Source organism: Helicoverpa zea, chromosome 8, assembly GCF_022581195.2.
Source record: "Helicoverpa zea isolate HzStark_Cry1AcR chromosome 8, ilHelZeax1.1, whole genome shotgun sequence".
NCBI classification, from domain to species: Eukaryota; Metazoa; Arthropoda; class Insecta; order Lepidoptera; family Noctuidae; genus Helicoverpa; species Helicoverpa zea.
The window spans coordinates 3,305,459-3,318,868 of NC_061459.1; the positions used below are offsets into that span (position 1 = coordinate 3,305,459).

General features: G+C 33.9%; 1 protein-coding gene across 2 annotated transcripts in view; it reads right to left on the reverse strand.

The window, feature by feature from the left end:
• LOC124632484 (lachesin-like) overlaps positions 1 to 13,410 on the reverse strand; it is a 105,563-nt gene that overhangs the window by 17,867 nt on the left and 74,286 nt on the right. For both annotated transcript variants that reach the window (XM_047167333.1, XM_047167332.1), the window contains exon 3: positions 2,714 to 2,946. In XM_047167333.1, the coding sequence (XP_047023289.1) occupies positions 2,714 to 2,946 (233 nt within the window). The remainder of the gene's footprint in view (positions 1 to 2,713; positions 2,947 to 13,410) is intronic.

Consider the following 13,410-nt stretch of genomic DNA (forward strand, 5'->3'; position numbering starts at 1 on the left):
GTAAAGGTTACATCTGCCTATTATACTCCGCACTTTCAAGCTCGCTATATTAAGGCATGTTCAATCCTGATACCTGTGGAATATTTTTGTCCTATGAATTCAGGCCTGATAGGTTTGTGGAAATTTTCTAAATTTGGGACTCGACTACCCACTTCTTTGTAAGAGGTAGGTCAAAATTCTCACTAATGGTCGCTTGTCAGCACCGTTCCTTCCATATTTAGGCCAAGTCTACACCACGCGCTTTTCTCACGATGTTATCATTTATTCAGTTTTTCTCCAGCCTTAATGAATAAAAAAACCTGCTAACTCATCTGTAAAGTTATTAAAAACACGGAACCATTTACCTCAAACCAATTACGGTCCGGTCCACATAAATTCAGAAACGTTGATGGCTTCGCATTTAAAAGTCCATGTGAAAGAAAGAGCTATCTCGTTAGGTAGACTTGTTATTTGTGTGGGATGTGGCGACGGCACCTAATGAGACTTTTATTTATAAAGTTGAGCACAATACAGACTTTAAAGTTTCATTGTGCTATTGTTACGTTTCATTTTAAGCGAGGAGTTTGTGGTACACCGCTATGTAAATTGGACGTTGGTTGTTGAAATAAGGGTAACTCGTTAGTACGCTGTACTCGAGGTTACTCACACATGTGTATTGTTACGAGTGCTCATGGCGAGTGCGTTGGCGTAGCAGTAATGTTTTGAAGTAATTTGACTTTGTTGAAGACTGAGACGGCAATTTTAAGGTACAGATAATTATTTTACGAGTGGAGACTTTTGTGAGTTTTTGATAGGCTTTTTGGTGTATATTTTAGAGAAAAGTTGTCATTATTTTTCTGCCTGGGCCATGAAATTGTGAAGTATTTTCTCCGTACTTAATTCTAGCAAAATAGTACATATTATAATGCTTTACTAGTAATATCTTCTTGATTACTAGACAATATCTAACTTGCAGTCATTATACTACCCCTAACTAAGATATTGTCTTACCTATCCAACTATACAAAACCGCAAGCTGGCTACACTGCAGGGCGCCTCAATCAAAGTAATTACCTATACGTCAATCCACGTCACACAATCGCCAACATTGGTCATTTATACTGTAAGGCCAACAATAGGCTAGTTAGTGTCCCAACATTGGCCAAATACCTTCGGGAACCTTCTGGTATTGATCACAGTTTTTCTATGTATTTTCTTTCACACACAGTGCCAGAAATAGAAGGGTAAGTCAGAAGCCAGGAAATCTGACAACCTGGTTGAGGAGATCAGATAGGCAATCGCTTCTTGTAAACACATCGCATCTGTTTCCGACTAACCGATTCTATTCTATTCGATCTGTTTTCGAATCTAACCGATTGGAAACCAACCCTAGCATAATTGGAAAAAGGCTAGGCAGAAGAGAGAATTTCACACAATAACGCTATACAGCCCACAAGTTGGTACTGAAGAAGAAGACTCTATTTCCCGCTGAAGGAGTTTCAATAACTCCCACCAGGGCATTAAACGTCACGATACCAAACATTGGTATACCTCAGCCAAACAGTCCGACATTATTATGACAAGAATCCCAAAAGATAGAACATATCCATTGCTACAGACATAAATTCAACTAGGCACGTGCAAAACGGAATGTTATCCGCCATTTTATCTTGAGCGTCATTTCACGTGAGATATAAACTTAAGAAGGAATCTCGGGACGCACGTGGAACTTGCACTGGTACTGTTGTTTGGCAATTTTGTACCTTCAATTGTTGTATTAGAGTTTTATTTGGGTTCTATGGATACGAAGTTTTGGAAGTAGTCTTAATTGTATACCTTCATTACCTTCTTCGTTGTGGTTGACTAGTGGTTAGAGCCCAAGTTCGATAGGTTGTCTGATTATGTTACTAAGTGATCTTGGATATTAACTCTGGAGAAAAATATCGTTGCGGAAACTTAAACTTGGAGAAGTCAAAAATGTCTATTATTTCTTTATGAGAAAAGTCTGAGCCCTGCGGTAAGATTACCAAGTTGATTTGATTATTATGATGATTAGTTTCTACAGATGCATCCAAATTCTATGGAATACCTACTCAAATTCGTAATCTATTAGAAATCTTCTAAGAACTTCGCTGCTCATATATTGAAGTGGAAAATACAACAGTTAAGAATTTTTGTGTTTACTGCTACATAAGCAAATGTAACATTACTTTATTTTTATGAAAAAAGGTATCTCCTATCTTCGGTATATGGGTAATATCCTAAGCTTTTGTTGTTCATAAATAACTAATGTGTAGTTTTGTCCTACATTACATGTTCATTTCTAAGTATATTTCATTTACGTGGTGCGGTTAATGGTGCCTTAGATACACCTTTTATCATCATTACGCTAATGACTTATGTGATTATCTAGTTCAGTGGCCTTAATTATTTGCTATAATAGCTTATTGGTTTCCATAACATAATTTTCCATTGGTCAGGTGTCCACACCAACATGTCGTAAAAAAAGGCAAGCAAACAATTAATTCAGAATTAGCAGTGATTAGTTCGAAGTACACAATTGCATGAAAAGAATCTACTCCTAATGGTTAATTGTCAAAACGGCACTAGGTATTGTCCATATTGTATGTCATGTATTGTCATATCTAGTCCAAACAGGTGAATGTGGCGACACGCACATTAAACATGCCATTCTAAGCGATCCGGTTAAAAATAGATATCACAGAACACTTACCGTCTTATTTCCTAAATTCTTGACACGGCAATTCAAGTACGCCGTCTTTCCGAGCAAGGCTGTCACGTTCTTAGAAGCCATCAGGTCGAAGTACGGCCCGGTCCGGGGCGTGGGCCTCGGGCCGTCGAGGGCCGCGCCGGACCGGATCGCATTGTCCACGGATCCGGCAGGTGATGCGGTTGCCGAGGCGTTTGTGGGCGAACCCTTTCCGAGCTCGCGTTGTGCTGATGACACTGTGAATGAGAGGGCTGAAATTAGAATTGGTGATGTTGGTGTATTGGTAGTAAATAAAGGTTCATATCGGAAATTATGCTTCTTGAGAGAGATTGGCTTAGACTTTTAGTTTTTTAAGAGGGAAAACTATTGTGGAAAATGTTTCCTGAAAATAAGCAACTATTTTAATTTGTATAGTTACTTAACGGATAATTTTTCAGAAGCTGATTAAACACAATCGTACAAAAGTTAAAGAGAAGTCACTAACGCAGTCCACCTCTCGCATAAATTTTAGTAAATTGACTCAAACTCGGAGTTACTTTTCCCCCATTTAAACCCTTGCAAATATAGTGCGGTAGGACTGGAATAGATTAACGCGGACAACTTTATTATCCGTGTCTGCTCTACTGGTAACTTCGTAAAACCGATCACGTGTGTGAACATCACTTGAGTGACTGACGTCACACTGGCTATGCATGCGACGCCATTTTGACTCGCAACGTTCCGATGTATGCAGCATTTTTTATGCAAGGAAAAATTTATCGGACAATGGAAATGTGACTGTGGATGAATGATGAATGTAGTTTTTTGTACAGATTGTTATAAACATTGTTCAGAACCATCGAATGATATTGGAAATGGCAAATCGGTTGGCTTTATAACTCGGCGGATTATTACAATTCTGCATATAAAAAGATCGATATCCACGTGGAAGATATTATTTAATATTTGTGAAAGCTTTTTCATCACACGAAAAACGTGAAGTTTATTTCATTTACAATAAAAATATTATTCAGAAGTTGATGGGATTGTTCAGTTAATAAAATTCTGCAGTCTTTTCACCGCAGTAGGCAATCCATATCTGTTTATTCGGACACAAAGTGTGAAAGTAAATATCGGATATTGCGAATAAAAAACATCTCACAATGCATATCAAATTACGGGAAGGGCGAACAAGTAACGAGTCTCACGTTCCTAATATTTGTTCGGTAACCTTGCTTCAAAATGCTTTTAGTAACTTTGTAAGAAACTCGAGCACGCTAATGTTGTTTTAATATGTAAGTACTGTTTTAGGGCTTTTAGTCGTGACACATAATTTTGACACAGTTCCACGTTATTACTTATACGTTTTTGATGAACGAGATTATTTGAAATTATGATTAGTTTGTGGACGATGCATCACGAATAGTCTAATATGCATCCATACGAGTAGGTTACTCATCTCAATTGAAATCAAATTTACGGCTTTGCTAATTTCGTTAAATAATAATTACTTTTTGTTTGATTATGAGAAAAAAATACATTTAGAAAAAAGGTACCTAACTAAATTGTAATCAAGTTTTTGATCAAGAAATAACCGGATACTAAATCAGTGTCAGGTGTATAAAGAAAAATTCTTACCGAATAATATTAAAAACCATTACCGTCGAAGTCTGGCCTTGAGGCCATTTTAAAATGAAAAGCATCCCTATCAGTTTTTATCCTGTCATTTAAAAAGACACCTGGTCCCTTTGGAACTTCTTGGTTTTTGTTCTAAGTTTCATAATCATTGTTGCTAGGCGTTGAGACGCGAAATAATGCTTTTATTACCATTTCTTTATGTAAAGGGTGTTTTTGTAAAGGACAGTAATACGTATTTTATAAGGCTAATTATCGTTATAAGTTCTGAAAAGTAGAATAGGTAGTTACAAATTCTCAAAAATATATACAAGTGCATCTTTTAAATGTTTAAATGGTTTCATTTTTACTTCGTTTGTAATAAAACGAAAAAGCTAAATTAAGTAAAAGAGGTACAAATGTACGTTTTTTGGTATATTATGTAGGTACTTCTTATTTAAATTTCTCTGAGTAAACGCAAATGCAAATGTTTTTATTTATTCATATTGCAAATGAGAACTCTGAAAGGTATACAATAAGACTTCATTATAAGAAAAGGATTACAAATTTTCCAGAGCATTCTGTTTCAAGCTTCACTAATTTAACAAGACATAAAACTTAGATAAAAAGACTCTTTGAAAATCTCGAGAAAAGCATTTCTCTACAGAAATTAAATTTTGTCTCTAATACATGAGACGTGTTTTTAGAGATTTCATCAATTTAGTGAATTTTGTTAGTTTAGACGACGCTGATACGATTACAAAGAAAAACAATATTACATTGCCAGATAAAGAAAGCTATTTTAATCAAACTATAGAAATGCACCTAAAAGAACTTGAATATTTTTGCACTACGGGCATAACCATGTTTGACTTTATCTTTTCGAAAATTAGCAGCGTCCACTAACTGAATAAAATTAATCCGTAGGGTATAAAAATAATCAATCACTCAAAAGATAAAATAATATATATTCAGAAAGAAAATTCTGCCACACAAAACTTATTATAATAACACGTCAAGTTCCGCGAGCGAACATTGAAACAGCATACTAGTTCCCAATTGTTCCCACTTTCGGCCGACCCGATGCTAATAACATACATGATAATAAACTACGAGCCTTGCTATTGTTGTTTCTGACGGTATTGAATATCACAAAATGGCCGACTACAAGGGTTCGGAACAAAACAACGAAGGAAGGGTTCGCCGGTAATTTTATAGCGAAGCCCCAACATATTTTTACAGGGGCGGATGGAAATGTCAAAACTTTTTGTTTGCCAATAATATTATTATATTTTTTTCCGATTAAAGTATTATTATGGTTGTTTATCATTTGTTTAAGATATTTTGAAGATTGCCCTAATTCTTATGTTTTTATGGCTTCGTTCCCATAATTTTTTCCTTGCTTACCATGAGAAAACTGGTGTCGTTAAACATATAAACGAAAATATAGTTCCAAAATAGTTTGAGCATGAATTTCAAGTAAAGCTCGAAACAAGCTTAGGGCTTTATATTTCAGGAGTTACATTACACTATCATATGCAAAAGAGGGTTTAACCTAACGAGTTTAGTCCAACTAAACTAAATTGGCCCAACATTACACCCGAGTATCTTAAGCTATATTTTCTAAGCCACATTTGATGCTAAGATATAACGTAAAATTCACTTTGTAAGCATATGTTTACTTTAATACGCATTGCAGATGTTAGAGACAGAATAGTTTTTATCTGTCCAGTGTCTGCAGTGTAAAATTATGTCCTGGGTTTTCTTGGAATAAACCTGGTTTTTCGTTGAATAAAGAGCTTAAATGTTTGTCTAGGAATGGAGGAAAAAGTGGGATTAGTTACGCGGTGGGTTTCCACTGCAATTTGTAAGGATTCGGCTCTTAAATGAAGATGTAGTGTTGAATGCTCCCGGTCTTGGTATTGTGGTCGTGGTGGAACTTTAATGGGTTAGCTTTATATCTGGCTGATTTATATTTTGTGTTTTTTCGATTAGTTTTGTGTGTGTGTGTTGTGGTGTCTATTTGTTGGAGTTGTTTGTTTTGTGAAGAGGTAGATTGCGAGTATAAAGTATACAGCAATCCGTAGGAAGGTCAAGTGTGTGTGCCCCATGTATTTGATGTGTCTACTCTGTTACAATAAGAAAGAATGTGTAGAAGAAGTTCAGATATTATTACAATAAAATTCCATGTATACTATTACACATTAACATTTAGGGTACGAGTATAACGATGTGTAATCACTCAACCTTCAAAAATCTATCTAACTTCAAAAGATGCGAAACCAGATGCCTTTACACACAAAAAATAAAACTAAAATTAATAAAACCAATAACAACAAATCGAAACAGCAAAACAGTTCTCAACATTCGTTAATATCTCATAACTTCTAACAGCCGATAATCCAAATAACGAAGAAATAAAACAAGCCGAATGGATAGCAGTAATAAAACCGACCATTACCCAAGTAAACAATATTAGAGAAAGAGTCTTGGTTATAAATCTTTGCGAGAATGCTCAGACAGCGATAGTCGACCAAAATGTGGAAGAAACCAACAATATACGTAATACATAAGTGAGATTACGTCGTCTTGTTGACCGAAGATTTTTCTTTAGATAGCGAACAGTATAGGTTTTTTCTTGACCTTGTACCTTGTTTATCTTCCGACATTGTAAGTCATATTTTTATTTGAAAACAGCTCCAATCTTTAAGTAATTGCTCACACGCTTAGCAACGATAGGTACTAAAATATTTTTCTGATCCATCTCAAATTATCCGTCCGTGTAAGTTTTTCTTTATAATCAAAAGGAAAACGAAGCATATTTTCAGCTTGGATGATAATGTGGTTTTCAAATATTCGTTTTTCTGAATAGATTAACAAGAAAAAATAATTGATATTATGAAAAATTCTGTTTAGATTGTTCAAGGCGCAATTCAATTAGAAATAAAAACCTCGGTTATCTTACCCTTTAAAAGATTTCCAAAACAAATGCGTATAGAATTACAAATTGGTCGACGGTCGCATTTCATTAATTTAAAGCGAATCGAAACGGAAATAAACTTCAACTTTTAACCTTTTACAAAATAAACACGTCCTTGGATTGATGTTTATTTGTTTAGCTAGTTTTTTTTTTCTTACTTTTAGGGCTTTTTATTATTGGTACCACGTTCTCAAAATACCGACGTGAGCATTATCTTCGAGGGGTTTTAGTAGTATTTCACAAATACTACCTAGATATATATTGACAATTTAAGATCGTAACCCTTAAAATATAGTTCAATAATCGTGATAGTCAGAAAATTATGGCCTGGGTATCAAACCGTTCATCTATACTAATATTATAAAGCTGAAGAGTTTGTTTGTTTGAACGCGCTAATCTCAGGAACTACTACTGGTCCGATTTGAAAATTTCTTTCAGTGTTAGATAGCCCATTTATCGAGGAAGGCTATAGGCTTCTTTTTATCCCGGTACGGGAAGTAGTTCCCACGGGATGCGGGTGAAACCGCTGGCAGAAGCTATTAGTTTATATGTGGTATGTTCGTAAATATGGTTTCAATATTGCGTCAGATGGATAACTCTTGCTTTTCCCTTTTTTTGAATAGGTACTGTGAATACCTGCAGTAAAAAGATGCTTCATAATATTCAACGCATATGCATATACTCTTTCTGTGGTATGACCATATAAAATAAATAACCTTAACATAACCAGCGACCGTCACAAAGTTACGTGATATTTTCACAAAATTAATTTCTGTGTTCCGTTTGGTTGCGTAACTCATCTTTTGAGGGATACTTTTAACCTCAATTTGCGAAGACGGCATTCAACTAAAGATTTACGACGTTTAAACGTTTTCAACAAGATTTAATTATGTGAAAATTTTCGCTTTAATTAATCACGGTAGAAGTTTCGTTATTGATCATGCGAAAATGTCGATTCTATTTTTTGCTTGGTCATGTGGCAAGTTTAAGGGATCGCGGTTGAAAGAATATATTTTTTTTTTTTTATGATTTTAGCAAATATTTATGGTTAGGTTATTGAAGGATAGGTGGAGTGTGAAATTAAACCATTAAAATAATCATACAATAATTATGATGACATTTAATGTTTGTGGATTCAAAGGGATGAATGGACTTGGATTCAAAAGTTTCAATTACTAAAATAGAGCTGTAAAAGTCGTGAGCAAATAATATAATAACAGACAGTCATTTTTTTATAAAGATGTTATTTTTTTCGAGAGTCTTTGTAAGTGTACTGAATGAATGATAAATTAATTAAAGTTTAAGTGATGGGCTTTTTGTTTGCTAAAAAAATACTGCTCCATTGAATCTTTGCATCGTTTTAAAAACGTGAAATATTGGCAAACAGCGTAAAAGATAAATTTATTTAAAAAATAAATGGAAAATAAAATACTGAAGCCGTACCTATTGCTTTTTTTCATCAAAGACAAAGATTTTACAAGCTATTATTTTGAAATTAAACATTACATTTAAGTCATGTTTATTATGAAAACGGAAAGACTTCGCTTGACAAAAATAATTGAAGTTAATTCACATTCATTTAAGTGGAATAATATAATTGGATGTTTTCATCCTTTGTGTTGCGTCTTTCGAAACATTGATAAACAATGAGGCATCAGCACATTTTGGATGTGGCATTGCTTGTAATTAATTATCTCGTCGTGTATGTTGGACGTCGGTTGCAGAGATTCAATGTGATTTATGCTTTTTTTTTAAACGCAATTGTAGCATCTACGGCTGGTGTTTTGTAATTGTGTTCTTTGTTCATCGATGTTTTAGTTATTAGTAATTTTATGCAGATACTAAATGAGGAGTAATTTAAATAAATTAGATGGTAATATTTTTTGTAAATTCAATTAATCAACAATGAAAAGTAATGTAAAAAATTGTTACATAATATTTTTAATTATTATTACATTTTATACATTAAATACAATTTTTGGTTTTTATATTTCATAGACCTAGGTTTTTAGAGTTAATTTGTTTGTTCTGTTAAAACATAAATTAAACATTCAATTATAAAATAATACTCAGAAAAATTACAATCCCAAAATCATTTGAAATTTAAACATTAAATTAAATTAACTCACCAAAACTAAGTGGTTTTCTTAGAATGCAGTAATAAAGAATCCATTTCTTACATTTGGGTATCTTTTATTACAAAAAAGGTTACTTTTTATTGCAAAAAAGATCTAAAAGATTGCTCTATTCGGAGTTCTGGAAGTTTATGGCTAGATCAGATCTACTTTATCTGTCCGTAAGTTCGGCCTGAACAATTTAGTTCGGTAGGTAATAATTTCCAATATTAATCATTCTCCATTGAACTGTATGCGAGGTGGAACGAAAATTAATTTGTAATTTGCTGGGTGCTTGCGCTCGACTCCGCTATGGTATAATGACTTTATAAATATATTGATAGTGCTAACATTTTCAGTATATTACGAACTAATGTTAAAGTAACTAATCATTTAGTTTTAGGCTGCTGAACGACCAAATATTTGCATACTAATCGAAAGTTTAGTGTTGGTGGTATATTGTTATAAAAAATATTTTCTAAATCTAACTATTATTCTTCTACAGTTAAATTTACTACGTTATATACCTATTTCTTTAATATTTAATCATAAACCATATACCTACTAGCTTTTTAATATCAGCTTAAAATATTCGACGCAAATGAATAAAATTCAAACGAACTAACAGCCTATTATTGAAAACAAAACAGAAAACAACTTTGCTTAATTACCATTTGAAATTGTAGGAAACTACGGAGAACTTTCTTTCCTATACTATTAAGGAATACAGAAACTAATTCCTAAATAATAACACGAGACCCGCTTTACTTGGCAACGCGATAGTAAGGCGTAGTTTAGAATGTCGTGCGGTCCTCGCTACGGTAAAGTATTAATTCGGCTATAATACAGCACGATGCTAACAATACGTTATTGCTGCTTGCGGCTTGGAACGAGAAATATGGTTATCGTTTTGCTTGGTTTCGTTGGTCGTTTGTGTTTGGTATTTTTAGTTAATTTGATATTATTGTTTTAATGAGTTTTGTATGGTGAAATAAAGATGTAGGCATAATTTGGTCCTTTCTTATTAAAATAAGTAGAAACTACTGATGCAAAATTATTTTTTGACTACTTTACCTTAAGTATTAACTAATGGTCTGTGGTTTTATAAAAATATTATATTAATCAGCTCTCCATATACCTACCATTCGATCTATAATACATTAATTGCAACCCAGTTACACATACATAAAAAAATGAACAAAATATTTTACAACAAATAATCCAAAAAGATTCAACGGTAGTTCCAATCAAATCGTAGCCTCACCTTTCCATTCCAATCAAAGGTGCGAGATTTGATTGGTACGAGAACGTGGGAACGTTACGATAGTGTGTATCGAGCTTAAGTAGGTCGCGGGGGGTGTTTGTTGGTTCAAAGCTATTTTCGCTCTAACGAGCTATCGGCCTTTATATGAAAAGAGGTAATTGTGCATTATGAAAATTCTCGTATCAACATTGTTTATCTATATAGGTGAGATTGTAGAGTGTTTATGGAGAGCTTTTGTTTTAGTGGCATGATTTTGCATGATATTTTTTTTTCTGAAATGTTTAATTGCATTTCTAATATTTTATTAGTTAAAGGATCTTGACAATAGGTTTTGGAACATACAGTTATACGATTTATTTGGTTAATATTTTGGGTTCTAGTTCTCCGATTTCAAGTGACCGTTAGAAAGGCTTTATAAGCGATTTCCAGGTTTCATTTTCTAAATACTAGGTAAACGACAAAAATTTCTTTGAAACAACTATATTCAGGCTGAAAAATGTTCGTCATTTCACACAGCCACCTCAAAGATGCCAAAAGACTATCTTCAACATAAAAAATTAACATGATAAATAAAAAAATAAACGAATCTATGAACAACCCTTGAAGCGCAACTCGCTGTAAACTAATCTTGTAGACGATGAAATACGTAGCAAAGGTTTTCGTGCCTGCAAACACAAATTTTTAAGTGCTTCACAAATTATTTACACCTAAGCCAGTTGCGACCTCACTGGGTTCGTATACACTGTTGTACAGTTAATAGAGGTTGGGGTAAGTCATAGGTGGTAGCGGGGCGGGTTTTAGAGTGTTTTTGGTTTGAGTTTTATTTGTATCGACTAAGATTTAAAAGGGAAATGGTTTGAAAAGTGTATTGAAAGATGATTATGTGATTAACTGCATGAATAAAAGTCACTTGTTGAGATTTTAAATGAACTCGTTGAGTTACGAGTTTTAGGACTGATTCATTAATTTAAGTTATGTTTAACTTTAATCCATCCAATGTTTGGCGTTAAAGCAGTTTGATATTATAAAACTTCATCGAACATAAATATCACCATCGATGCGCTATTTTTCGCGCTTCCTATCTGCTCTTATAAGCGATCATGAGCACAATGTCAAAATATTTATGTGAGTATATAATGTTGATCAAAGTAACATTGTCGTGTTCTATGTAGAATTTTTACGTAAAGACCTTCAAAAACATTTAACTTATTTATACCTAATCGATACATCAGCGTTTCACGCTTCCGCGCCCGCCACCACTTTACGCTTGACCAAAGTTAGCTCGAAGTCACGCAGGCTACCCTCCGCCCCGTCCCACCCCACCCCTTATTCGTGCGAGGCGATTAACCAAATTGTAGGGAACAGCACTGCGCCACTCCACCTACTTAGCTCTCTTAATAATAGGGGCTCACGCACCCACAGGATGCAGGTGTATTTTTGCTCGGCTTAATCGTGAATTTGCGACGGAATCGAGTTCAATTAATTCTTGATGAAGGCTTTAGTGAACACATTAGGCTGCTTCCAACGTCAGAATTTGTAGGACGCGTAATTGGACCGATTTTTTGTAGGATGATGTAACTAAGATTTTTTGACGATTTATAGGACGATTTATTGACGATTTATAGGACATGTGCATTGCTCTGTGGTTATCAGTGTGTTCTATATCTTTCCTACAAAATATCGGAGACCGATATCGGACGTGGGTATGCAGCCTTACAGTAACGTTCATTACCCGTTTATATGTAGTTTGTCAAGTATAAAGACTGTTCTTGAAGATATTTTTCATAAAAAATGTGTTCGTTTTACGCATTGCCATTTTTCAAGGGGTGAGCGAAAACTTTGAGAAGCCCTAATGTATATCGTTATCCGGATTTTCTTCTTTCACAATTGAGTGCGTGAGGGAAAAACTTTTTTAATTTGAAAAGTAATATTCGTTATAGGTTATTTATTGTTTTTATGTAAGTATATTACATATGTAGGTGAGTTTATGTTTAAATATGTAGATTTAATTTGATATATATTCCCTCTAGTCTATTGTGAATATCCATTTAAAGAATTAAAATTAAAATATATTTAATCGAAATTTTCCATTGTTGCTGATGCCCAAATTCTCAATTGCCTTTAAATAACTAGAATGGCACAGAATAAATTATTAAAGTTATTTATCATTTAAATTGACATAATTATAGAGGCACAATTTATTGCATGTATTACCACTGCGTGCTATAAATTATGCTAGAAAGCTCAAATTATGCGGGATTAAATTGCGACAAACAAAAGTTGTATTCCAGCAGTCATTTGTGGCGAACATAATTGTTTATTTAGCTTTTAAATATTTAAATTGTTTCGTTTAATTTGTTATTTTGTATAAGACTAATAATTTTATGTAATAAAGCCGTTTTGAAAATGTTATTTATTCTTTTCAGCAATTCTGTTTTACATTAAAATTGGCAAACTATGACCTCTTGGTCTGCGTCCAGCCACCGCCGCAAACACCACGTTTTTGTAACGCTCCGCACTTAAAAAATCGTAAAAGTGGTAAATTTCGCGAGTACAGTCAAGTGTTATACACCAAAAGACGCGGTTTTGTGCAACGCATGTGATGGAGTAAAGTGTTTTAGCCGGAAAAGTCAAACAAAAATTTTCTTAGTGAAAAACTTAAAAACACGTGCTATTGGAGACAGTTTTTGTGAGTTATTTGCAAAACTAGATCGATGACCCCCCGATATTACTTGTCAATATTATTGGG